Source organism: Buteo buteo, chromosome 1, assembly GCF_964188355.1.
Source record: "Buteo buteo chromosome 1, bButBut1.hap1.1, whole genome shotgun sequence".
NCBI lineage: Eukaryota > Metazoa > Chordata > Aves > Accipitriformes > Accipitridae > Buteo > Buteo buteo.
In genome coordinates, this window is record NC_134171.1 from 31,620,445 (window position 1) to 31,648,025 (window position 27,581).

Consider the following 27,581-nt stretch of genomic DNA (forward strand, 5'->3'; position numbering starts at 1 on the left):
TTCCAAATATTAATCCAGGACTTTATTCATACAATAAAGGTGAAATTTACCCTAGATAGAAGCCCACATTAAAAATGATCCAGCAGATTTTGGGTTGCCTGTAATATCTCAAGCCTTAAACTCCAGAAGAGAACAAGGCGAGAGCATCTGATTAGCAAGTCTGTGAAATACCTAACTGTTCTGCAAGAACAGTTTCCCACAACTTTTAAGTTTTGTGAAATGCAAACTTTCTACCTGAAACCACCTTAATTTAAACAAGCAAGACACCAGCAAAAAACCTGCCTGACCAATAATCAGTCTGAGACAGGTACTGTAATCAGAAACAGATTATGTACATACCAATTATGTCATGAAGTGCCCACAACCTTGGTGTAGGTTTAACAGCTGCTTCTGGATTTACTTAAGATGCCAGAATAGAAGCATATGGAAAATGAAAATGATTTTTAGTTTCTGATAAAGTTAAAAATATTACAAACTTTTAGCTTTTATTGAAAATTAAATATATTAGCAAAAGCAAGATTTAAGAAATATTTTACAAATGATTTACATACAAGAAAGCCAGTATCAGACATATTCACAAATATGCAAACCTTTAATTACAAAAAGTACCTATTGGCAGCATGATGCTAACCTTGCCACTGCAGTGTGCTCTAATATTGATATGAATAAGGCATAGAACTCACATTTGCACCAACTTAAAAAGTTCAAATAAAACTTTAAGCTTTTAAATCCTGGATGCACAATCCCCAATACACACACACACACGCGCACACCCTAAGATTTCTTCTTCTAAGCTCTATACACTAAGTGTGTGCTCTGGAAGAACAGCCAGCCTGAAAAGCCCAGTAGAAATGTAACTGGTACTAGCATTTAGTTTTCAGTTTCCTCTTTAACATGTACAGGCCTAGGTATGTAAACCATATTCACAGTTTAAGTATTTTTAGACAGAAGTACCTTTTGTTTTTTTGCATTTGTTCCTTAAAATTGGCTCTCAGTTCAGCATACAGTTCATAATGTCACCTGTGTTGTGATGCATACATTTACAAGATAACTCAAAAATCTGTGCCACGTTCATGGGTCAAGATAATTCAACAAGAGTAGTAATATCCAACAGTGACATTCAATACTATATTTCAAATATTTGTGCAAACAGCAAAAGAACAGTTGTATGAGGCAAACATCTGCAAAACCTTTAATACCTCCTCAATGTTGTAAACTTGGACTGTCAGCCTTAAGTCCTGCACTTCCCACAGCTTTAAAAAGTCAGTGGCTAAAATTATCAAGTCTCAAAAAGGTTCTCTTCTACATAGTGCAAATTGTAATGTAGATAACGTGAAAAACATATCTAGCTGGATTGACTTTGTGCAATTGTCAGTGGTCTTCTCTCATAGTTGAAGAAAGTGTGCATTCAAAGAACCACGTGGTTCAGGAAGTTGGGAGGGTGGGGAGAAGAGAGAAAAAGCAGTTCCATTACACTTCTCAAACCAGTGCTAGATGTGCAAAGGCAGCAAAAATTCCAGCTGCTACTACAACCAGAACAGAGTAACATTTCAGGAAGACCCAGGCGGTTAGTCACTTGGACTGGTGTCTAGAAAAATATGTGAGTATATGTTGGATTTTGATCAGACGGTCTTTTAAAGACATCATGGAGAGAACTGACAGCTGATATCTGGGGTCTACTGGGAGAACAGCTAGAAGCCACCAACACCAAGCAGGACCATTGGGCATTGCCTAAAAATAAAGGATAAGTTGGTTACCCATAACCAATGTAGTATAGTTGACTAACACAAAGACATCAAAAGACAAAGTCATCAATGACAAAGACTAGTTTAAAGTTTGATACTAACTAGAGAATTCCAGATCCATGATATCAGATCTTCTGATCCCTCCCCAACTCAGAAGTACAAATAAGCTTGATAAAGCAATTATTTTTAAGACAACAAAGGAAGTTCATAGCTTCCTTGGGAAAAGATGGCTAAGTATAGGACAGTCACCTAATAACAAACCTCCCTGATAAAAACTAAATCCATTACCTGTCATGCTGTTCTTGAGGCTTGAATATTCTTGAAGCCTAACATTTTCATTACAATTGTCTTTGTTGTATTTGAAGGACTCCTCTATCACCTCCCAATTCCACTTCCTTCCCATTACCTCCTAGACAAAGCAGGACTACTTAATCAGTTTCTTCTAAGTTGATAAAACATACTATGTAACTTTTTCCTGTACTTTATTCAGTTCTCTACACCAAGCCTTAGATGTCATGCCCAGAACTGGACATAATACTCCTCCCTCAGCCGAGGTCCTATCACTGCAGAGATTAATTACCTCAAATGACTTGCAAAAATATTACTGGTAGTTGTACACTCCAGGATGACATTTCCTCTCTTGTATCTGTACCACACAGTTGACACATTTGTGTTCTATTATAAATCTCAGGTACATACCCACAGTATTGCTGCCCTGCTAGTTATCCTGGTTTTGCACACTTGTTCCTCTTTCCTAGTATGTTGTTTCAAATCTGTTTTTTTATTAAATTGTTCTAAAATCACATCTGAATTCATGCACTGGCCTCCACAGCATCTACAGTCTTCCCAGATTGGTTAATATAGTGTCATAAAAGTATGTAGCAGATGGGTGAGGGATAGGCTCTCATAAGATCCCACTTCATATATAATTCTACTTTGAAAGCCAAATCTTACGTGTTTTTAAATGTTAGTTTTCTCCAGCCTCCACTTTCTAAGGATCTCACCAACCTTCATTAATTGTTTATAATAACGATTAAAATAGATTGCTGCAGCTAGTTTCTTAAGAAGCATTTGTCAAATCCTAGCAGCTACAGCAGTTTATGGCACTAGCTCAGAAAGGAATAAAGTGTTATTTGTGATTACCTCTTTGCCAAAGATTACTGCCTGCACGTGTCACAGGGAAGAAAATACAGGGTTTTTTCCATTTCAATTCTAACAGCTTTACACAAACCAACAGTTTAAAATGCTACTGGAACTTAAGTGTTCTCAGTTTACTAGTTTTATCTCCAGAGCAGCATATCATCCTTTCCTGCAAAAACAGTTGAACAGTGACAGAATTGCCTTTTGTTGCTCATCATAAGAGAAACAAGACGCAAGCCTCATTGTCATCGAAGTTGGGAAAAAAGTTGTTTGTTTTTTTAAATTTTCATGTTTAGCAGTTGTTAGCAGGGGTTTTATTTTTAGAAACAAGCACCTAATAATTGATATTAAATGATGTCTCACCTGTATGTTTTCCTCCCTGTCAGGCATTGGCCCGAAGTGCTGAAGAATTTGAGTGCGAAATTTGTTTCTTAAGTTTTGGAACCAACTGCAGGCCTGATTGTAAACAAAATTGTGAAGTTCTCTCAGTTTCTTCAGTTCGTCTTCATCAGCAACCTGTAAGAGGAAAGTTATGAAAATATCATTAGAGATAAAGAAACAATTAAGGTGTTTAACCTAAAATCAAGAAACATTCAATTTCAACTATATTTAGATACATTTCTTGCATTCTCCTAAACTTTGGCAATGACCGAATAGAAAGAAGTCCCGTGATATTTTAAAGACTTACGGCTTCAAACTATTGTTCAAACAAAAACTACAGTATTTCCTTGTTGCTTTATAATAATAATAATAATGAAAAAAATTAAGCTAGCTTCCATTTCTTCCCTCTGCTGGCACTGAATCTTCCAGTAGTCTAGAGACCTAAAAATTTGCAAGAATGCTCTCAAGAACAAATAAAGCAACAATCTTGAGATATTACTACTAGTAAGTATTTAGACAGCATTCTGGATACCTTAATATCTTCCAAATATTCGATGTCTGCAGTGCAATAACCATCTTTCATCCCTCTCCGTAAAACTCTAAATCTCTTTCCACCAACTGTATCAACAACAGACCGTCCATCAGGTAGAAAATGAACGTTCCTAATTTGCAGCATGCATCCATAATCTGCAAAACTAGAGAAGAGACCTTGTCAGTAATGCAATTACACACTTCTGAAAGGACACTTTCTATAATTAAAAAAAAAAAAGAGAGAGAGAGATGAGAAGCTTAGAATTAGGATGTAAACCTACCCATTTTGAGAATCACTTATACACATCCCAAACTGTTTAGTTCCAGTTTCCATACTTCTGCGAATCATTAGTCGGTATCTTGGCTCAAACACATGTAGAGGGCAAGGCACAGTAGGATATGCCATAGTGCAAACAAACATTGGAACATTCTTGGTCAAGCTTCAAGAGAACATCAAAAGAAATATGTGGCATAAAAATCTAAACACCGAACTATGCCAAGACAATACATTTTTTTCAGTAGGTTTGCTACATTTGAGGTCATAAAGCGCTCTTTTCAAAGTTTAATAATAAGCACATCGTAATAACTTCCATAAACAATAAAAACACCTACTAATAACAGTGACTGAATACCTATGTACTGATTTGAATACATACTGGACAGTAAGCCTCATAAGTTATGTAGTTAGTGAGTATCTAGTCAGTGAATGATACTCTGATATCATTTTGGGGACAAGGGCATTAATTATTGTTTTCCTTTTTGTTTTAGTTTGGGCCATACAAGCCATTATGCCCTCAGAGTCACAGTTTTCCTGAAACTAAAAAGGTGTAGCAGTAACTACATAGTAGCTAGGTCACCATTTAGATTATTTTCAATGATGGACTCCAGATCACAAGATGCAACCCAGGGTACAATTTTTACCTTGCAGTATGCCTCAGCAGGCCTAATTGAAAAGCAAAATTTTTTTTCATGCTATTTTATCACGTATGTACAGTTGATAGTTGACACAAACAAGTTAGCATTAAAACATTACCAAGTATTTAATTTTAATACCTCTCAGACTATAAAATATAATTCTAATGTATGGATTCTGTTACATAAGTTACATGGGCTATAGTTTTCCAACATTCATATCTACAATACATGATGCTTTACATTATCTGAAGAACTTGACGAGAGATAAACATCAAGATTACAAAAAAATCCCAGCAATTTCTTTTCATCACATCTATCTTTATACAATTAATGTCTATCATGAACTGCTTTGAGAGAAATTCAAGTATCTGAGACTCTGCAGCCAACTCAAGAGGACAATTCCATTAACAGCAGCAAAGCTAAAACTGAAGCTCCACGACAGTGCACGCAGAAAGAAAAACAGAAGGGCAAATGTATTTTGTAGAGGACTTAAAAGCCTTGCATTGCTACTATCAAAGTGTGATTTTTTTTTTTTATTTCCACAGTAGTTAAAAAACTGTTAATTTTCTGAAACGCACATTTAAGACACCAAATTAATGTCTTTATACTCCTTCTTGCATCCATAACACGCCATTATTAATAATCACAAAAATAAAACATTTCTAAAAAGGATTTCCATACTAATCTCTCAAGTTTTCTAGAAAAAAGACAGCAAGCTTACTTTGAGTGTTCAGCGGTTTCTTCAGCATGAATTCTTTTTCTCTCATATAATTCATCAGACAAGTATTTCATTATTAATTCTTCCAGCAGTTCTGTGATGCTGTATTTTCTGCTTGCAAGGTACTGTAAGCAATTTAAAAAATATATTAATGTTTCTTTTCATATATATTACCAAAAGGCTTGAGAAAATGCAACTTTTATTTAAAACTACGATATATGAAATGGGTCATAAATTAGATTAAAACGCATGAAAATTTACAGCTCTGAAGTTCTTATGTTTCATTACTTAACAACTAATGTTACTCTAATATTTGAAAATTAAATTCTCTATTTTAGCTCTTAGTGTCTGACAACTTGAGTGTCTAACTCAGTTTGTATTTCTGTGCTTACCAGAGACAGAATTGATTTCTCAGGTTATACAGCCATACAAATAAGGAACGTGTACAGAAATCACAGAGAGGTTTTACTGAATAGTTACCAAAGCTTACAAACGCTCAAGATTTAGTTACACCAACAAAGTAGATGGCCACAGAAACATAAAAGCTCTAAGACCCGGAGGCAAACCTAATCAACTTTTATTGACAAAGTTTGTCTCAAGTGTTTCCTTTCTAGCAGTAATCCATAACCCAAATGAATCCAAGTTGTCGGGTTTAAGTGAAACAGCCTTTAAGATGATACAGTATTTGTGTTTGTGAGATCTACTGAGAAACAGTACCTCTTTCAAACTCTCCTTACAGAGTGGACACTGAGGAGCATGGTCTAAACACCGTTCCAAGCAACCTTTGCAAAAAGTATGTCCGCAAGGGGTTGTCACTGGCTCAAAGAATAGCCTGAAACAAAGTTATTAGAAGTTAGATGCCATGGTAAGTGTGTATTTCCTAAAAAAGTCAGTGATCAACCTGTTTAATTTTTAAGACTAGTTATACCGTAACAAAGTAGAGAAAAATTAATCCCATGTCTCCTTATTCTGGTTTTTTCCCCTATACTGCAGTTTGTTTCCTTTTAACACCACACCAGTCATCTTTTGTATTCTGATTAATCTGGACACATTTCAACACTTTAAATACCTAATGTTTATCCCAACGTACAGATTTTGGTCTCACTACACAGAGATTCAGAATATGCAAAATACAGTGATTCTTTGAGGACCCAAGTTGTTTTAATAGCAGTATTAAATACTAGTAACATTAACTATGAGCAGTTTAGTATACACGATATGTTTTAAGGTATTTATTCTGAAACCCAAGACAACTCAATAAGAGCTTTCACATACATCAGCTACATTTAAGTAGATTAACATTCTGAAGTATCTACATCTCCTAGAGAAATACGAGGTTCACAGGCAATACTTCTAAGCATCAGCCTTCCCAAAATAGGAAGTTAAATAGTTTTATTGACTGAAAAAAACCCTAACATTAACCACTTTTGTGGTTAAATCCTTAGATCCTGTCTTTTTAAGGTTACCAGTTAACAATGCCAAGTTTCATTTCCAAGGCACCTTGATTAAAATAATGCTGTATTATATAGCACTATTGCAAGCAACACATTTAAATAAGCATTTAACTGCAGGGATAGAGGAAGGCTGAAAATTATTGCCTGATATCAGAACTCATCACAACCTGCAAGTACCTCAGTTTGTATCTGTAACATACATGGCCAAGCATCTATAACTGAAATACTGAATCAAGGAGAAAAATCTTACCTCATACATAGCGAACACTCAAAATCTGATACATCAATCAAATCCCCTGGAATTGTTCCAAAAGCCAGTGTCATGTCCCTTTTTGTACTTTCTAAGGAAAAGCAAGACAAAATATTCCTTCAAAGAAAGGCACAAGACAGTAAATACTTCGAAATTTAAAGTAAGTGACTGTTTACCTCCTTGCTTTTTGTGTTTGTTTCTTCCATCTTCACATACAACTGTATCCTGTTCTGAAAAGGAAAGCTTTCTTTTCAACAAAGCACCTTTTTCTTGGCCAGAGAGAAGGGGTTCAGAAGACACTCTCTTTAAGCCATCTTCCTTGGCACAGTCTTTTGTTGAGTTAAGAGCATGGGCAGACTGTGCACGATTTAAGCTTCCACTGACAGGTTCCCGTACATCTGATCCTCCTAAACTCTATAACAGTAAGATGAACTGAACTGTACTTAAAGAGTAACACAAATCTAAGTATGAAAGATGCAAACATGCAAAGATATATAAGCCAAACTGATACCCACAGTTAGTTCATTAGTTAACTAGAGAAATTCAGTAAGTCAAGATAGTACTGAAATTTGCTTAGCATTAACAATTTAAAAATCTTCATCTGCTTCAAAGAGAAGAAAAATTGTATTTCTCTTTATTTTGAAGTCACTAATATCAAATCTCAGTACCTTCTAATAAGTAGTTCACTGGAATGAGGAGTCTAACACTCCAAATGAAAATACATTATTCCCAAATCCCAAATCTTTTCTTCCAATTTAGCCAATTACAGAAAGTCAGCATTTAGGCTGGAAAGTAAGTATGACAAATCAGGATATCAGAACATCTGATGTTTGCATATCAGCCAAAGAGAAAAGTTATCCTGCAGTTTTTGTTACCTGCTCAGGACAGAGCTGTAAGTTGCAGTAAGACTCAGTCACCTCAGAACCAAGTATAAAAGGTTTATTTCGAATATGTGGTGAATTCCAAGCAGATTCCTTCAGACTCTCTCCTAACTTCTCTGGTGACAGTACATCACACAGCGTCTAGAAAACAAACAGCTAAATGGTCATAATAATGAAAAAGGATCTAGACATAGCTTTATTATAAAATTGCATACCAAAAATAAGATTTTAATCTATATGAAGTTATCCTCATAAACAGAGCTTTATTTAAGCAGTAACTGAGAAAGAACAGTTGAGAACAAGCAGAAACCTACATACCTACATTATTAAAAATAAACTTCTCTAGAAATCTTTTCTACTACAAGCAAGTGAGCTCTTCGAACAGTTAGACATTATCAATTCAACATCATGCAGCTTTGTCAATGTAAATTTTTATTATCAAAGAAAAACTGTTGCGCTCTGGGCACGAAAGAGTTCAACTTAAGAGTATTTAACTTGCTGCCTGCTTTTCTGTTCTCTAGATTTTCATTTAGTAATTTAAAAAGCATATGTACTTTTAAACATGTACTTAAAACGGGTACATTAGGACTATCTCTTCAACATAGTATGATATATCTTGACACCTGAACCTTTTCTGTACATATTGACAATTTTTAGATACTCAAAGTCTACCATAATGGGAGCTTTATAAAGGAATCAAGTCAGAGATAGTAATCCAGTTTCATAAATAAAATTACCCTTTCTACTTCTTGCTTGGCTGGAAGAAAGTCCTCATCAAGGGCTAAGCACTGTAGAAACAGTTGTAAGGCATCACCTACAAAGCCAGAGTCTTGCAGCACTTTTCCTTTCCGGAAGTAAACCTGAAAAACAGATACCATGAAGACATTTCTAGAGAGCATGTAGAACTGCAGTATTCATCTTACAGGCATTACAACAAAGTTAGAATTAGAACTCTCCATGACAAAAAGAAAAGTAGCTCTTCAACAAACTTCAGCTGTGCACAGTGTGGATGATCTATGTATGCCTTGCCTACCACACATTTCATACAGTGTTTTGAAGAGAGGCACAGGATAGGCTGGTATTAGTCTCCTTCCAGCTAATTTGTTTTGGCTTACATGAAGAGTTAAAAACCTGACTAGTGCTGAATTCACAAAAGGCCTTAATTTCCCCCTTCTGTGAGCCTTTGGAGGGAAAGAAGAGGTACATGAAATGCAAATTATTACATAACCTCATACAACAGCTTAAAGAATACCCTTTTTGCCCTCTGTTTCATTAAAAGCCTTATGGTTCCAGCCTGCAGGAGAAGGGTAACTACAAACAAAACAATCCACACAGCCATGCATCCCTTGCATACATCTTAATCTATATTCTGAACACAAAACAACGCACTTTTGGAACTGCTTCCTCCAGCTCTATTTTATTCTTGAACACTAGACAGCAGCTAGGGAAAAAAAATCTGGATACTGAAAGAAAAAAAAGGGGAGAGAAAAGACTACTGGATTTTGCTGAACCTACCTATAACTATATGACGCTGGGACTAAGAAGTCCCCTATCCAATTTATCTCAATTTTTAAAAGTTGCATTTGCAGTAATATAAATCCAAGTTAGAGAAAAACAACAGTTATCTAATAAAAGTTAGATAAAAACAACAATATCTAGCTGTATATGAGATTTTGGATAATGGACCAGAAGCAGAACTTAAAAAAACCAACCAACCAAAAAACTCTCAGAGTGCAGTTTCTATGGAGCAACTGCCAGTATTAACAGTAGCATCTGTTAAACAAGGCTGTCAGATGAGGGCATGCATCATCTTTGATGCATTTGGGCAGTTTCATTAAGATGTATCCTAAAGAAGGGAAGTATGCTAATCTTCCTCTTAGAGACAGCTTGTTTTCCTACAGAGACAGGAATTGTTAGAAGAATCCATCAAACCAAGCTCAGTTAAGGGAAGTGAGGTTTCTTTCCAAACATACAGAAAAACAGTAGACAGTACTACCAACACTGAGAGGTGAAAAGTAGGATGCTCTCTGAATTTGAGGTAGCCATGGAACTGCTGAACACAGGAGATACCAAGACAGCAGCAGTCACCTCCCCTTGTGTGGCAAGATCTTGCTGCTCCTGCTGTGCTCAGAGTTTAGACAGTGCTGCAATATGCAGTTTCTTTCAGTTCTGAAAGCCAGTGACTCCCCAGCTGCCTGCACTATTTGCAAAGTTCAATTCCCACCGAGTTTCTTTGGGCTTTTCAAAGAAAAACTTTCCAAGCTAAAACAGCAAAGTGTCCTTCTCTTAATAAAAATTAACAAATAAACAAAACAAACCCCAAACCCTGGCTGTTACAGGTTACATTACCATAAACTATCCCACCTCCAAGTGGGATCAATCAACTCTAACCTGCCATACTCATCAGTTGCCTGTCTTGTATAAGTAACTATTTTAAAAGACACCTTTTAGCATTTTGCATCTCTTACAAGATAATGTTAAAGGTAGCTGACCTAGGTTCTTAATTTCATGCAAGTATAATCTAGAATTCATTAATTTTATAGATAAACACAGATTTTGGAAAATGAAGAGTTCACGTCAACTTACCTCTGGCCAATTTGGCATTTTAGAAATAACAAAATTTAGATCTTCTATGGCTGTTTTATATTCTTGGAGGCCAACATATGACTCAGCTCTGTAAATTCTTAGCATCAAGTCACTGGAATCTGAAAGCAAAATTAAGTAACATTTTTAATAATTCAGAAATTTGTAAATTTTATTAGATATGCTTTCATAGTGATATGTAATAACCAGACTTTTTTGTACCATACTTTCAAACTTACTGGAGTACCTTCTCCCCCACCTCCCAGTGTAATTCCAGGCTCATGTCTTTCAAGCTAAAGATCAAATTTTGGACCCTCTAATGTATCTTGCAGCAACAAGAAAAATGTATTTTAAAAGATCTAACATTAAGGCCGACAGAATAAAGTATTGCTCAGTACTGCTGTGACAACAAAAATTGAGGACTAAGTAGACTTTAGCTTTACAGTACACCCATTCAAAATGACAGAAATCTGGGAATTCACCGCACTTGCATTAAAAAGCATCACAAAGTTTGCTTTCAAACATTCAAGTCTTTCTTTAGACTGTCATTTGTTTTTATAATGCCCAACCCCTTCCAACTATGGCTAGAGATACAGATGCCACCTTCACAATGGTATCCATCTGGTAAGTACTAGAACTAGGTTTTATCATTAAGTGGTCTGAAAAGAGACAGCCAATCCCAAAAGCCTTCAACACCAGCTGGCAGCCCTGTTGTAAGGAACTGTACTTAGTGGAACTTCTGCAATGCAAAAACATTAGTATGTGTTCAGTAAAGACAAGTTCTCATGTCCAACATACAGCATTTTGCACTTTAAGTAAAGCAACCTCTAAATGGGAAGCACACCCATCTCCATGCCACTAAAACTATGGTTTTCCTAACACAACTAATTGTAGTTGTTGCTTGGAAAAAAATGCCAGCACACTGCTTTTGCTTTTGATTTTTTTTTTTTTAATACACCTTTCTCATTGAATGAGATAAACATTGGTCTACTATAATTGGTATACTAAAACCAAACAGTTTTTTAAGTTTGTTTCAACAAGGTTTTCTTGGGAGGGGATCATTTCAATTTGATTTTCTATCTTAGTCTATTCTAAATATCTAGTTTAAATTTTCATAGTTTCCAACATTAGCTTGTTTTACATTTAAAAGCCAGACTGGTCAATGTTCCCATGTACTCCAACACACTGATTTGTATTTAGATCCACAATGCTACATGTGAAAAGACCTTAATGGAAAAGAAAGGGTTAAGAAAATCAAAACTCACAGAACATTTCACAGCTGAAATTAAAGGGCCTTTCTGATTTGAGTTGTCTTTCTTTTGAGTTGACACTTTCCTTTCAAATACAAATATTCCCAAACCTGGTTTGTTTAGTTTTTATTTTATATTAGACATAATAAAATGTTTGCATTAACAGAAGTCTGAGAAACTGTCTTTGTCTGACTTCAACACTAATTCTGCAAGCAGAACAACTCTGAAGCCTGCTTTCCCGTGGCTTTGTGTTTTGTGACTGCTATAGCCTAGTAAGGCAGGAGCTCAGATCAAACTCTTCAGACCTTTTTTTCTGTTGTATTTGACTCTGGCTTCCCGCAGAGTTAGTATCAAACCAAATTCTTTTCTTCAGAGGTAGTAGTAAGTGCAGGTCTTTGGTCTCTGATAAGCTACCTATTTGCACATAATCAAAGGGAGCTCATCTTTTTCAGACTTTCAAGTGTATAACATGACCTGAGAACTCCAAGCCTTTTTTTCAGGAGGGGAGGGTGAGGGGTAGTTTGAAGATAAATATATGAGTTCAAGTCTACAGCAGGTGGACATTTTGTCAATTTCTTTTTCAAAGAGAAAAGCATGATTCCAATTGAACTGGTACAAAATAAAGGGCTAAACCAAGGAGTTTAAATGGGACCCCAACTCTGCTGCTGTATACACACAAACACAGGCAATGAACGATCAATACACGTAACAAATTGGGTCTAAATATTTGCAAGACCAAAGGATCTAAATCTATACATCCAATTTTACAACTGTAATTCAATTTCTAGGTTTTGTAATTGTGAAAACATTGTTTGGCAATGTTTTAGCATATATTTTAATGTTTGCCACCTAAAGAGAGGATGCAAAGCTATTTCAAATCCTTAGACCATAGATTAAACAGGGCAGAAACACAATTTGTGCTTGAATTTTCAATTTCAGTAACGCAATATATTGTAAATACAGAAATCACTCACTTCTAGCATACTCGAAGACAAATTATTGTAATAAAAAAGACACCAAGCACTTTCAGTGCAGAACTGTGTGTACCAGTTACTATTACATTGATAGGAAAGTATACAAAGGTGTACACAGAAAAACCCACTCAATATGCATTTTTTTAAATGTTACTTCCGAAGCATCTGCTCCTGGCTACTGTCAGCATAAGCATACCAATAAATGGACCATCTCTGGTCTGATCCTGCATGCTTTTTATGTGGTTCTTAATAATATACCAAATTCTTCAAAATAAGAAACATGCACATCACAACCACCATGCAGAAAAACTTCAGGACACAGTATTTATTAATACAGTATTGTAGGGTCACCCCAATGATCAGGGGTTAGAACACACAACCCATGAGAAGAGGCTGAGAGAACTGGGCTTGTTTAGTGGAAAACAATTCTCAAGGCCTTGGGAAAACCCAACAGCCTTCCAGAATCCCAGAGGAGGCTACCTAGAAGGCTCTTTACTGAAGTGCACGGGGAAAAAACAAGAGACAGGAGTTAAACTGAAACAAGGGCAGTTCAGACTTGAAATAAGAAGAAAATTTTTCACTAGGAGGATAATTAACCTTTGAGTAGGTTGCCCAGAGAGGCTGTGGAATCTTCATCCTTGTAGGTTTTCATGATCCAGCTGGACAAAACCTTAAGCAAACTGCTCTAAACTCAGTGTTTATTCTGCTTTGAACGTGATATTGATTGGTCAACAGACCTCCCAGAGGCCCACTCCAGCAGGAATGAGTCCGTGATTCAGACCAAACTCAAGCCTATTAGCTGCGTGTTTCAGGATACTTGATTAAAGACAAGCTGCACTTGTATTTTAATCCAATAGACTTCCTTTAACTAAACTACTTCATTTCAAGCCCTACAAGAAATGTATTAACCGTATGAATGTTAACATTCCTTGTGTTTTTCAAAAGTCACTTTTGCACCGTGGCAAATACTTCTCTTTTAGGTGTTTCAAGAAATGCAAGAAAGTTACCAAAAGATGCCAGGACTAAAGGTTTAGTGCCAATGCCTTAGTTAGGACATCAGATTTGCGTTTATCACAATTTTTTAACTCTCTATCTGCATTAAAAAGAAAGAGAGATGAACTAGCAGTGAGGAAACACTGAAACAGAACATGAATGATTTTAAACACGAACGCATTTCTTACGCCACATCCTTCCCCCCCGCTACGTGTTTTCAAGATTCATATTCTGGAAGAAGAGAGAAAGTGTACCATCAGCTATTAATTAGTTCTCTATTGGCCTGAAATCACCTTCAATTTGTAGTTGCGAGCCCAGAGCTCTAAATTCACATTTAATGTACATCTGCATTCTGATTCATGAAGTTCTTTAATATCTTTACCAGAATACTTGGAATATCGATAGTTCTCAGGACTGGAGACACAGGAAATAGTTGTACAAAGGATCTTAAACTGAGCTTCTAGCACTTAATTCTAGCACATGTACTGCATTTGAATAATAAAATTTTGGATAAGCATCACAGCTGGTAACTATTCTCAAATTTTAAACCCATTTCAAAGCCAAAATTTAAGATGTAGCTTCACAAAAAAAAGGAGTCAAAATTCTTTTCCCATAGATATCTAAATGGTATTGCTAAATCCATAAGATTAACTAGAGTCTGTAGAATTAATTTTCTCTTTTATTCTTTCAAAGCAATCTTGAAACATGAAACAGAACCCCTGTAAACATTTCTGATCAATAATGGATTTATCAGTTTGTACCCTGGAGGCCACTGAGTTTTGACTCCATTTCTTCATGACCTGTATGAGTCAATGCTGTACTTCAGAACCCACAAAGTCTGCTGCTTACAGTTCCAAGATTTAAAATAGATCAGCCACTTTCTCAGGTCGCATCTATCCTATACCCTACATTTTGGAAACACCCTGGCAAATAACATAGAACTGAAGGCCACAACTGAACCTCTTTAAATTAGGTTGCCAAAGGACATATACCTGAGATTTAATCCCATCTACACCGAAAACACCAGTTTATTCTGGAACTAGATCTAACGTATGTCTCCAGAACAGATCCAAAGGATTAGACTTATGCAAGCTTTTGGTTTTTTTCTCCGCTGCAGACAACTGTACAAATGTAATACACTTAATCTGTAAAAATATTAATTCCCAAGTTTCTGAAGAGAAATAAAATGGGACAAATGAAAATGGAACCCCACAGGTCACCAGGTGTTAAAATCCACAGTCGAACAAAACCAACAAAGGAATCGGTCACTGGATCCATCTAGGCACATCAATCCCACAAATTTGACTCCCTCTACGAAGACTAAACTGAAAAACTGGCCGTAGCTTAAGTGTTCATGGTACCAGATCTACTGCTGGCGATCGATATAGGGTAGTCTAAAAGCGTGCCTCTACCTCCCGTCTTTGCACCCTCTCTCAACACTATATTATAAAACTTCAACCACACCCACCTATGATGTCACTGCCATTACACAACCTGTCCCCCTCCATGCCTGTCTGCTTATGCAACTGGGCCCGGCCTGCTGGGAATTGTCTTGGTGACACTTGAGACTGAAAATAGGTCTCTCTCAGGAAACAAGGTTAAATACAGCAACAGAACTTCTCTTGCCCGTGCAGAGCGACTACTAAACAAAAAACAAAACAAAGCCCACAAACTCTTCCGTAAACAAGTCCCACGAAAGCCTGCGGGGGGGGGGACCCAACCACACGAAGAAGCCAGTGCTGGACGGTCCGCCGTGCCTCTGAAGCGTACCCCGCTACCAGGCTTGACGCTCAGCTGAGGTCCCAGCAGCTACGCGTCGCGTCGCCGGTCCCTCCACTCCACCAGACTACTCTGGGGAGGCTCCGGGAATCCTCTCAGCAAACTCAAGAAAACTTCGGATGTTCTTTACCGGTCCGTTCCGACCACCGACGGCCTCAGCGGCAGGGCAGAGGGGCAGAACGGCAGGGAGGAAACGCCCGGCCGCCCGCCCACCCACCCACCCCGCCGCACTTCCAACCCCCCCCGAGCCTCCCGCGCTTTGCCACCAGCTCGTCACCGTCCCGCCGGGACGAGGGCGGGAAGCTGCGGCTCGGGCCCGCGGGCCCCGGCGGCGGAAGAGCCCGCTCCCCACAAGCCTCACCTGCTCGCAGAGCCTGGCTGGCGGCGGCCAGAGCCTCTCGGAAGCGGCCCTGGGCCAGCAGCTCCTCCAGCCGGCTGCCGGTCCTGGCCCTCTCGCACTCGCCCGGGAACCACTTCTCCGCCAGCTGGTTGAGGACGACGCTGGTCCGCAGCGGGGCCGCGGCCGTGCTGGTGCCCCCCGCCGGCAGCAGCCAGTCCCGGCAGCGGCGGCAGCGGGCCCGCAGCTCCCTCCGGAGACAGCGGCGGCAGTAGGTGTGCCCGCACGGGACGGTGACCGGCTCGCCCAGGAACCTGCCGCAGCCGCAGCAGCGCAGCGGCCCCTCGGCCGCGCCCCCGCCCTCCGCCGCGGCCCCGCGGCCCCGGCTCCAGCCCAGCCCCTGCCGCAGGCGGTAGTTCAGCACCAGGCAGTCCAGGAGGGTCCCGAGGCGCTGGGGTCCGGCGAGGGGGCCGAGGCACAGCGACGCCAGGGTCGCGCCCACCACTTCCCTCAGGCGGCTCCCGGGCACCAGCCGCTCGCCCAGCCGCGGCGGCGGCTCCCGCTCCCCATCCGCCTCCTCGCCCGGCCTCCCGCTGCCGCCCGGCTCCGGCGACACCTCCGAGCCCACGGCCAGGGGAGAGAACGCCATCGGCCGCCCGGCTCCGGCGAGGGGGGTGTGGCGCTCCCGCTCCGGCCGCCGGGCTCAGCTCCGCGCACGACGCTGCTGAGGCACTGGCGGCGCGGGGAGGAGGAGGAAGAGGAGGAGGAGGAGGAAGCAAGGCACCCTCGCGGGCGGGGGGAGAGGAGGGGGGGGTCACGTGCGCGCCTCTGCGCGCGCGACCCGGGGCCACGGTCCCCCGCCCTGCGAGGCGGCGGCGCGCGCCCGGCGCTGCCCCCCTTTCAAACCTCTGCGTCGCGCGCCCTCGCCCCGCCGGCTTACATAAAAAGCTACGTCAGCTGACCGCCGGGCGGGCCGGCCATTGGCGGCGGGCGACGCCACGGAGGGGCGGGGCAGGAGGAGGAGGGCGCAAAGATGGAAGGAGGTTACAAAACACGGCTCCATGCGCGCGCCGTCATGGGCGGGGCGGGGGGCGGGGTTGGCGCCGGGTGGTCCAGGGAGTGAGTCAGTCACGAGGGGAGGGGGGGCGGGAAGGCCCGTCCGGCGGGGTGTGTGTGGGTGTGGGGGGGTGTCGTTCCCTCAGTGCCCCGCCGCCCCGGAGCGGAGCCCTGCGCGCAGCCCTCCTCGCCTCCTGGCCTGAGAGAGTGCGGCGCGGCGGGGAGGGAGCGCCTTAGCGGGGCTGGGGGTGGTAGGAGGAGAAGGAGGAGGAGGAGGAGGAGGGTAGTTTGCCGGGGAAGAGGGACAGGCCTGCGGGCTCCGGGGAGCGGCGCCGCTCTGGGGAGCGGCTGCTCTGGTGAGGGCGGCCGCGGGGGTCGGGCGTTAGCAGGGCTGCTGGGGCTGGGTGGCGGGCGGAGCAGCCGGGCGCGGAAGGACGGAGCCGCCGGGGCGGGGAGAGGGGTCTCCAGCGGGTCTGCGAGCGCCGCGGGGCGGGACGGGCGCCTGTAGCTGCCGTGGCCCCGGGGGCTTCAGCCGGCGGGTGCCGGCCGGGCAGCCCGCGCAGGGCCGTCCTCCCGGCGGCTGATGCTCACACTGGTCCCCGGCCGCTCGGGCTGGCCCCTTTTCCTTCCGTGTTAGACTTTTTTTAATGGAGGACACGATAAGGTAGAAGTTACAAGATCACGAAAAAGCTCCTTGTCCTTAGGGTTTATGTGTTTCCCCCTCTTCTCCTGAATGTTTCCAGCACTTGGTGCAGCATGCCCATCGGTTGGGGTCTGATGCTGTGCATGTGCCGTGCCGTAACAGCCAGTTGGTGCAGTAAACCTTATGTTTTCCACAAGAGTAAAATAGTAAGTCGAGCGCTTTTGGGGAAATACCTGGTCTGTTTTAACTGAACTAAGTAGTAGTCACAGGGCGTTTTCTTGGGGAAATGTTTGGGGTTTCCAGATGTATGTCAGCCTCTAATGAAACCGTAAAGTCTGTTGCGTAAGTGCTATGTATTTACAGTTGCTACCATGCCTTTTTTTTTTTAAGTTAGAAGGCTGTCATAAATCCAGAAATCTCATAAATATAACACTTCCTCTAAAACCTTCCAGGCAGGGCTTACACATCAGGAAAATTAATTTATGGCCTTATGAAAGGATCAAAGCTATATTTGTCTTCAGCTGTATTTCATGTATGACAGGCTGGAGGATGATACCGAAGGTTGTTAAGAGTGCTATAGGTGAAGATGCCATGAGTGGAAATAACCAGACACATCTGGATTTACATCCGGGTGTTCTGTCTGGACTCAGTCACTCTAAACTGCATCCTTTACCGTTACAGTGTCTTTCGAGTTCTTAAAGAAAAAAGATGTTATGGTAATTAAAATACGAGAAAGAACACAGGTATATTTTAAAAATGGTTAGGAAACACAGTCTCTTAGACTAATTCATTTAAAAATGGAGTGAGTTAGGAAGTGACAGTCTAAGGAAAGATCGACATAAAAGAGATGCTGGTAGTGTGAACTTGAATGATGGCGGGATGAGGTAAAATCTTTTGAGTTGTTATGAATGGTTTTAATGGTTGTGGATTCTGTTTTAGGCACATCAGGTGTGAGTTAACCCTTCACAAAGTATCAGGGAGGTAAGCAGAGAATTTGCACAGAAGTAAAATTGTGAAAGAAGTACTGTGGGCCATCATTGAAGAGAATGGTGGTTTATTATGCATTTCGGATTAGATTACCCATGGAAATGGAGAAGAAAAATAAAACAGGATAAAGTTCAAGGGCTTCTGGGACTTCCTTAAAAAGCTGGTGTTGGGATAGTAAGGTTGTCCTCTGCAGGAACAATTAAAAACAAATAGAAATGAAAACCTGTTTCTTTCCACCATTGCCACTTCTAATGTTTCCTATAAAAGTTAAGATGTTAGTGTTTATGCTGATGATTCAAGCAATATTGTCTGCTACAATCAGCTATTTTTCATAGTTCCTAATGTACAGGAACAAAACACTCGTGGCTTTGCCAGCCTTGGGGTCTTGGAGCAGAAGAGTTGAGGTTTTTCCCATCATCTTTCACTTCAAAACAATTAAAAACAGTGAAAGAAGGGAGTTGCAGTAGGATAGATGAATAGATGGGTAGGGAGCCTGACATTTTACACTGCTCCCACCAGTTGCAGAAATCTATCTTTAGTTAGTACTTTTCTTCAGAGCTTGCTCTTTCTGCTAGTAGTACTTGCTGTCACTGTAACCCCTCACTGTCTCCTAGTTTTTGTGATACATGCTGTTCTCTACATTGGTAGTTGCCCTTATTGTCCTAGGTCTCTCGTGGAAACTCAGGGTTTCCATGCATCAAGAAACAAAAAATTGTCTAGGTTCAGATAGACAAAAGATTTACTTTTCCTTAAGTTTGTCCTGTGTGGTTGTAGGAAGTTGTTAAAGTTCATTAGATTAAAGATACAGACTTCAAATTTGTTCCTAAATACATGTCAGCAGTATGCTGCAAGAGTAGAGGGAATCCTCTGGAGATCAAGTAATTTTGGAGCCTTGCATACTATGGCTGGGTTCAAGAGTATAGAGTTCATAGAAAAGCATCCATTTCATAAAAATAATCCATTTTGCGTCAGGAACTCCCTGAGACATAGGTCTCTGAAATCTAGGAGATTATTTGGGGAGAAATCTGGCTGTATATTCACCTCATCCTAATCCTCTAGACGTTCATTTTTATCACTGTTGGAAACAGGGTACTGGGCCTAGTTGGACCTTGGTAGTAACCAGTGTGGTCATATTTATATCTTTAAGCTACAGTTGATTCTTCAAGCTTTGGTTTTGGTGTATTATTTCACCTTTGGCATATTTAACTAAACAAGAACAAAATAAATTTTCTAATCTCTCACTGTTACCATCAAGATGTGATTGTTATGTAAGAGGGAAAAAAAAAAAAGACATGCAACTTTTTACTAGATTAGATAACACATGCAGCTCCACCACCACTCCATTAAAAATAGTGCATGCACAAAAATCCATTTTGGTTTTTTTTTTTTCCTTTTGTAGGGTCAGATAAATGATACTTTAAAACAAAACCATGCCATTGTGCAGTTCACGTGGGCCATTCTAAGAAAGACTTCAGGGATTGTCCTTTCTCTTCCTACTGTAGAGCTGTATTTTACAACTGCTTATGTAAGTCTTGATTGTCCTTGTTCAGAAAGGTCCCTACAAAGTGATACGCCCTCAGTACAGTGAGGTAGAAGTACATTGCTTTCTTACACTTTTTAAGCTGTTGATTGGATATTTCTATAAGCAATTCCTTGTGCAAGTAGTGTGTGCAACCCAATTAAACATGAGATGACAATAAAATAGTGTTTTCAGTTGTATTTGACCCTGCTTTAGGTAAATTATACAAAATTATGCTGATTTAAGACCTTCAGAAAACAGCAGCAGTATAAACAAAATTAAGCAAAACCAACTCAGGCTAAGGGAACAGGCAGTGGCAGGCAGCGGACCTAAAAATTAATACCTGCGTACTGGAAACCTGGAGCCGAGCCCCGTTTTTACAGTCTTTCTTGGCATATATCCCAAGAAAAAGTAGTTAACCCAAAGAAGGTAGTTATATTCGAAGAGAAATGTGGTAATGGCTTTCTGGCAGTTTTCCCTCTATTTATTTAAAGGTAGCTAGCTAGCTATCCAGCTGTTGTAACTTTTTGCCAAGATAAGTGTAGCAAAGGCAAAATAAAATGATTTGGAGAAAGGTTAGATTAGGCAAATAAGAGTCACACTCTTTAAAAAAAAAAAAAAGGCATAATTTTCTTGAGAACTAATTGTTCTACTGAGAAAACTATTGACACCTTTTCTTCTAGAAAAAACAAATAAACATATTAAAGGAAATCTCAAACCATACTAAAAGAAGCAATTCTTGAATGACTTCTGAAGACCTTAGCTGATGATGTTTGAGTCACTTCAGCCCTGGCTAAGAAATAATGAATGCTCAGAACCAACTTGGTTTTGTTTTGTTTCAGTTTGTTCTTTGTTGCTTAGTAGACTTTTGGGGCTTTAGTGAGATAGTTCCGGCAGGCAGACTTTTAAATGGAAAAATGCTCAGCATCACTGCAGTAAAACAAACGCTAACCTTTGTTTGTGCAACAGAGTGTTGGGCAGAAGTTGGCTCCGAGTAACTTTTTTTTTTTTAGGTATGAGAGGCCACAAAGCTGCATTTGCGGCTTGTTCTCAAAAGTTAGTTATGGTGAGCTGAACAGGGCTAGACTGCTATCACTGTCTCTGGCATTTCTGTACAGCACTGCAGTATGGGTTTTCCAAGTGATCTGAATGCCCTTTGAGAAAGTTGGAGCTGTGGGTTCTCAGTACTTTTGAAATAAGGCCCTTAGTAAATTATTTAATTACACTTAGTAATTATGCCTGCACTAGTGAGCATAAAAACCCCAAACAACTACACATAGGATAAAAGGTTAACTACATGTTAGAAAGATAAGGATCTCATTAAAAATAAAAAGGGAGGCAAAACATAATAGGATCTAAAATACTTAACCAGGTAGAGTATAGACAGAGAGAGAGAGTTTATTGGCTAGATCCAATAAAGGACTTAAGTACCTAAAGCAGGATTTAGGGAGAATTCAGGTGCCTAAGTCCAAAAATGTGATCTGAGAAATCTCACACAGCTGCTGCCTAACGCAGGAGATGCCTAAAATCAGAAGGCTCTTCCTTGATTTTAATTTGTCTCTCTAGAGTGTCTAGGATTTTACTTCTGTGCACATTCAGTGTATAGCAGCTAGAGCAGTTTAGTAGTTTCCCATTCGGCTGTTTCCAATCTTCAGCTTAAGTGTTCAAGGGCTCTATTTTGTCAGTATTCTTAGGCCACGTCAAGCACACATTCATATTCAGAGATTCTTTTTTTGGTGTAACTTGTTGCTTTTAACAGGAAGGATGTGGAGTTTGAATAACCTTTTATTTAACAATTTATCTGTTGGATTATTGATACAAGAGTTGGAAGATTCAGTTTGGTTCTATCTGAGAGTGTTCAAACCCATCTCCTCTCTCCAAGTAATCTATCTTAGAGTGACGGCATGAATTTAAATTTTCTTGGGAGCATGAATTAGAGATGAGGATGTGTCACTCCCTGCTAAATGCCCTGTTCCTTGGGATAAATCTCACACATCATTTCTCTTCCTACAGACTATGGAATTCTTTGCTTCACAGTGGCGCAACTTTAACAGGAACAGGAGAGAGTCATCTTTGTTTTCAATAGCCCTGTCTCTTGCTGTGTAGGATCACTTTTCTGCCATATGTTGACTTGAATCTTTTTTGTTTAATGGGGATACACAGCAACAATAGGTTGCTATATGGGAGGCGTTTGCTTTCTCACTTCCTTCTGTTATCCCGGCTGTGCTTTAACAGAATACAGCAAGCCCTGCTCCGTTTTTTTAACAGAATGGTAATTGGATCCTACAGTTAAGAGAGGACGCTAGGCTGTGAATTGTAAGCACACAGTGGTGTCTGTCTTGGCCTGAGTTAAGTTTCTAAGGAGTTGCAATAACACTGCTGCATTTCTTGCAGACTAGCGTTAGACAACTGATGCCTCAGGATGGTACCAAATTTCATCATACATACTGTATAGCATATGTGGGTATTTCATGTGGAGTTCTAGATTCTTTGTTGGGAAAGGAAAAACAGAAAACTGAAAAACAGTTTGCAATCACATAATTTTACGTGTCCAGTTAACTCGTTCCTTTGCTTGTACCAGGACTGAATGTATCCCCTTTTAAAATGCCACACAGTTGTCATACTTAATATTGGCACGTTTGGATATATATGGATATGTTTGAATGGATATTAATATCAACCGCTATTAATGAGTGGGGTTTGGTAAATCTGATAATGATACTTTGAAACTGTGGAAATACATTGACTATCCTGGAAACACTAATGAGTCACTCATTTCTCTGTTTTCATGTTTATTGTATTTTTTTCTTTTCCCATATATGATGATACATGGCTGTGCATTCCAAAAGATAGCTGAATGTTTCTACGTGTGCAGGACAACAAACTTAAAAATGTGATCGAGGTTTTGTTTTAAATTTCTCCAGTTTAAAAAAAGTAATTTAGCTCCAGATGACATGAGTCATATTTGTCTTTTCTTTAGGAAGAGAACCCTTGGACTGATCGGACTCCTTCCTTCTGCCATTGTTGCCTGGTAGGAGAGTTGTATATAATCTATGGATTTTTAAAAGCTAAATATTTAAGTGGAATATTTGGTTCTATTAATATACATTGTAATTATTCAAATAGTCATGCACTTAGAGTTTGAAATACTAAATTTAAAGAGGTACAGAGCTCTGAATAGTCAGTTATTTATTCTTGAAGTTAAAGCTCAGTGCAGGACTGTAACTGAATAATGAACAAAAAGCATAATAGTTAAGGAAGTACAAAAAAACTTTCATTAAAGGATTTTTTTAAAATAAAAACTGCTTACTCAGAAAGTATGCAAAAAGCAAGTAAGTCAGCTTTTTTTCAGTTTATCAAGATGTTTTCCTTCAGCTGAAAGTTGCTGGCTAACAGTTGTGTTGCATAAACTAAATTTTTTTTTCTGGGTGTTGATGTATTCACATTAAAGAAAAAGTACAAGCTGATTATTTTTAAAGCAATGTATAGCAAAAGTAAAAGATAATGATTGGGATATGTGTTCTGTGTTCTAATTTGATATTTAAAGAACAATTTATTTTGGTATCTGTTTATATATTCACTAATATTTTCTAATATGTTCCTTGATACATATATATTCTCTCATATATCCCTTGCTATCAAGTTGGATGTTTTGCACCTACTGATGATCATCCTCCAAGAAAAATTATATTGAGATATATTTAATTTCGAATATATTTTGCCAAATAGGAGAGTTCTCTTTTAATTGCTAATAATTATTGCTGTTCATTCTTACACAATTAAAAAAAGGGGGAAAAATTATAGTCATTACATCGTATTTGCATGAAAAGTATGCCTGTATTGTAAATCCAAATCTTAAACCAGGGGAGAAGGAAGGAAAAAAGCTTATTATGCTTGATATCTAGTCTCTTGAAAACAACACTTTCCTTTCTGGGTAGTCAATAATAAATGTGGAATTAAATTCAGAGATTCAGTCAATTAAAATACATTTTAAGAAACGGATATAAAAATCAGAAAATACTTTGCAGCCTACTTGTAGTGGTGAGGGGAAAAAATTATTTGTTACTCCTGGACTGGACTTCAGGCTGGAATGGGGTACAATGCTATTGACCATGTTTGTTAAGTACCTTTGCCTACAACCAGACAGTGTACATCAGTGGTGCTAGTACTAGATAAGTCCCTGAATTTCCAGATAATTAATGATAAAGTTACCAGTCTTTAAAAATTCAAAAGGAGTTGATATAGTTACAAAATCTGGATTTACTTATTCTTCTTAGATTAACTCTTTAGGATCAGGAGCAACTGCTCCTTGTCTTATCTATTTCTCATTCATAGAGTTCCATAGAGTTTGCATGTATATCTGCCTTTTCCTTACTCAATGAGTGTCCTTCCTTCAGAGGTTTTAGAGTGCTGGGCAACTATTTCTCATCAGTGAGAACAGACAATACATAAATTTTCTTCAAAGACTATGAATAATACTCTTTACTAAATGTGGTGTTATGTGAAGAAATCTGAGCTGGACAAAAAGTGATTACTTTAAATTTAATCAAGGTAGCAGAAAACATTTAATTAAATTGCCTAATTGGCAATAATTTACCTCTTGGCAACAAGATTAATGTTAGAGTTTATTCTGACTATTCAATATCCCCTTTCTATTTTGGCTCGTACCTATTTACTGTTACTTATGTCCTATTTGTTTCTTGAACATTAGTAGCATCACACAGTACTATAGGCTGGGATATCACAGCCACATCTTTTCAACCTTTCCTACAAGCATACTGCAGGAAATGTATGCCTTTATATCACTTCTGCCAAAGACAGCAGATGACAAGATTGAATTTGGAGACCATTAGTTTTTTCAACAGAGCATGGGATCATACAGGAGAGAAGTGAGCACTCTCAAATTCTTCATTTCAGCATGACTGTAAAGAACACTCAGTGTTTCAGTCTTTCTCCTACTTATCTCCTTCACCATATTTATATGACAAAACAAATGAGTATCTGGTCTCTGGCTGTTGTCCGCAAATGATCTATGTAGAGACAAAAGAACACCTCAATTTAATTTCCATTCCTGAAAAAACAATAAAACTTTTTTTTCCTCCAACATATATTGGACATAATTTATTCATGCAGTGGTACAGAGTTTCAGTCATATGAGTCTAGGCTGATCACACTTTCTCACAGGTGGCTCTGTGGTAAGTAGCCCATCCCAAATGGATTCTGACTGTCTTATGTGTTCTGTCCTTGTCATACTACATATAAGCATTGCATTTTAGGGATCTTTTTTAATGATTTGTGTCCTTCAACTCCTGATCGTCCTGGAAGGGTTTTACAAGAGCTGAAAGACTATGATGAGCCCATGCATATGAGAGCATTTTTAAAATCACATAATATATTCTATTTATCTTCATATTTCTACCTCTAATAAAAAAAAATAAATCACGATGTTTTAAGGGAACAGCTTATCCTGCTGTTTTTCTGGGGTTTGCTGGCATGCTGGATCTGTTTCACGTTTGCATTTTGCTGGGCTGGTATTGGTAAATCACCTGAAGCCCCACCTCACACCCAGTTCATGCCTGTCCTTCACTGAAGAGCTGAAAACCTGACAAGCTGTTGTCATTGTTTTCCTTTGTGACACATTGCAGAGCCTTCTTGTTAACAAAGTACTTGGTTTGTGTCCTGGGGCTCTCAGCTGTGGAGATTTGATGTATGGCTCACTGTGTCAAGTTTTATCACTCCTGTAATATTTTATCCTCCCACTGGTACTGCTTTAATACCCCAATTCCTGGCCATAAATCTAAGCCAAAAGTTAAGTATGTAGTCTAGACATAAATATTTATTATTAATTGTAGAAATAGAAGGTGCAACATGTTTTTCTTTATTGTATTTAAATATTCATTAAAAAAAAACCTCTCCGAGGTTCTTTTTTTGGTAGCTGGATTACCTTGATAAAAATCGTGAGTGGAATACTCTGATGTTTACAGTAGTAACGCATCAGAGCTAACAGATTCTCAGAATTCTTGAGTTCTGCAACATCATTAACAAAATTAATAGTCAGGCTAGCAACTGATTACAGGCTTAAAAGCAGGTTACAGTGATTGTAGGGCTGATTCATATCTTAGAGTAGCTGAGTTAAGTAAACTGTTATGGTTAAGAAAACAATAACACATCAGAATGGAAGGTTTCCAAATAAGCTATGTGGTGATAGATTACAGCATATCAGAGTCCACATGTCAAGAATGGTGAAATGTGAGCAAAGGCGGCGGCAGCCTGTAGTCTAATTTATCTGGATGGCTTTCTCATTGAAAAAGGCTTACATTGTAAGAGAAATATTAGGTATTAAGAGGGATGTTTAGGTAGAATAAATATTGGGGAGGAGGTGGAAGCAAAAGGGAAGGTAGTTCATTTATGTTTTCCAAAGTCATACGCAAATCTCTGATAATATTTGCACTAGTGAGACTGAGCTGTCCCTCTCCTCACTGAAATCACCTCTTTCCAGATGGTGTAAAGCTGGCAAGTCGTGGATGTGGCTACTTTCCTACTTTGTAGCGTCACTAAAGCAAAATATAGGTTGTGTTCCGATTGTACCATAGCTCATATTTCCCTGTGTCCACAGAGTTTTGGGAGCACAATGATAACTGGAAGGAACCTCTGATCCTTGCTTTCCTGCCCCAAACAGAAGAATATGAATGATAACATGCGCCAGTAAATCTGAAACAAGTCTTCAGTCTTGGTACTGCTTCATTTTGAGTCAATTACTACGTTTCTGTAGATATCAATAGAAAGCCATAATGCTTTTATAAATTCTTACTGCAAATAACAGTTTCTCCCCAGAATGTCTGTTTTAAGAAATCTTGCTTTAAAATAATAATTTTTAAGGTGATTTATGTAAGAAATAACAATGTCTGTAGAATGATTGATCATTGTTTTTAAATAAGCACTTGTACAATGTCATTGTCTTAGATGTTCTAGTCAGTTGATTTTTTTTTTAATTTAGGATTTCAGAATACTGGGTTTTACCTTATATTCCACTATTGTTTCCACTGCATACTTCATTCCTACAATTCCCATGTCATTATCTTATTAATATATACATGAAAATATATGTATGTACCTGTGAACAAAGTATTTACAACCTTTTTAAAAACAGTTTGCATCAGCTTTTGTAAGGCTTAGTGTTTTCTGAAACAAAAATTAAGTAGAGTTTTAAATGAAGAGAGTAATAAGTGCTATTAAATGTAAAAAAAAAAAAAAAAAAAAAAAAAAAGACTGCTTTTGCCCCTGTTTGTACTTCTGTCTGTAAAAGTGGTACGGCGTGCTTTTCTGCATTCCAAAAATTTCAGTAGTTTATCTTCCCTGCGATCAGCATGCAGTATGCTGTGCAGGTCCTATTTTAGAAAGGCTTACCCCCTTTTGGTTATTTGAGCTATTAAAGGCTTTTCTTA

General features: G+C 39.3%; 1 protein-coding gene and 1 long non-coding RNA gene across 4 annotated transcripts; one reads left to right on the top strand and one right to left on the bottom strand.

Annotated features, from left to right (window-relative positions):
* Window positions 1-574: 574 nt before the first annotated feature.
* On the bottom strand, window positions 575-16,700 carry LONRF1 (LON peptidase N-terminal domain and ring finger 1). 3 transcript variants are annotated; one of them, XR_012650181.1, is made up of 13 exons: window positions 15,956-16,700; window positions 10,602-10,720; window positions 8,753-8,875; window positions 8,010-8,156; window positions 7,311-7,548; window positions 7,135-7,225; window positions 6,148-6,262; window positions 5,434-5,555; window positions 4,079-4,237; window positions 3,799-3,961; window positions 3,249-3,401; window positions 2,889-3,054; window positions 1,738-2,154 (listed from the first exon to the last, which is right to left on the bottom strand). XR_012650181.1 is itself a non-coding variant. In XM_075026515.1 (12 exons), exons 1-12 carry the CDS (start codon window positions 16,578-16,580, stop codon window positions 1,573-1,575), a joined length of 2,214 nt encoding a protein of 737 aa, XP_074882616.1. In that variant the 5' UTR covers window positions 16,581-16,698; the 3' UTR covers window positions 575-1,572. The 3 variants fall into 3 exon arrangements, 2 of the variants coding, with proteins under 2 accessions (XP_074882616.1, XP_074882624.1); XM_075026515.1 differs by lacking the exons at window positions 1,738-2,154; window positions 2,889-3,054 and adding an exon at window positions 575-1,731 and having other exon boundaries at window positions 15,956-16,698; XM_075026523.1 differs by having other exon boundaries at window positions 1,738-3,054.
* A 452-nt stretch (window positions 16,701-17,152) lies between these two features.
* On the top strand, window positions 17,153-27,377 carry LOC142030409 (uncharacterized). The gene is made up of 3 exons (XR_012650184.1): window positions 17,153-17,343; window positions 23,117-23,167; window positions 26,753-27,377. It is a non-coding gene; the product is annotated as an uncharacterized LOC142030409 (long non-coding RNA).
* Window positions 27,378-27,581: the final 204 nt, after the last annotated feature.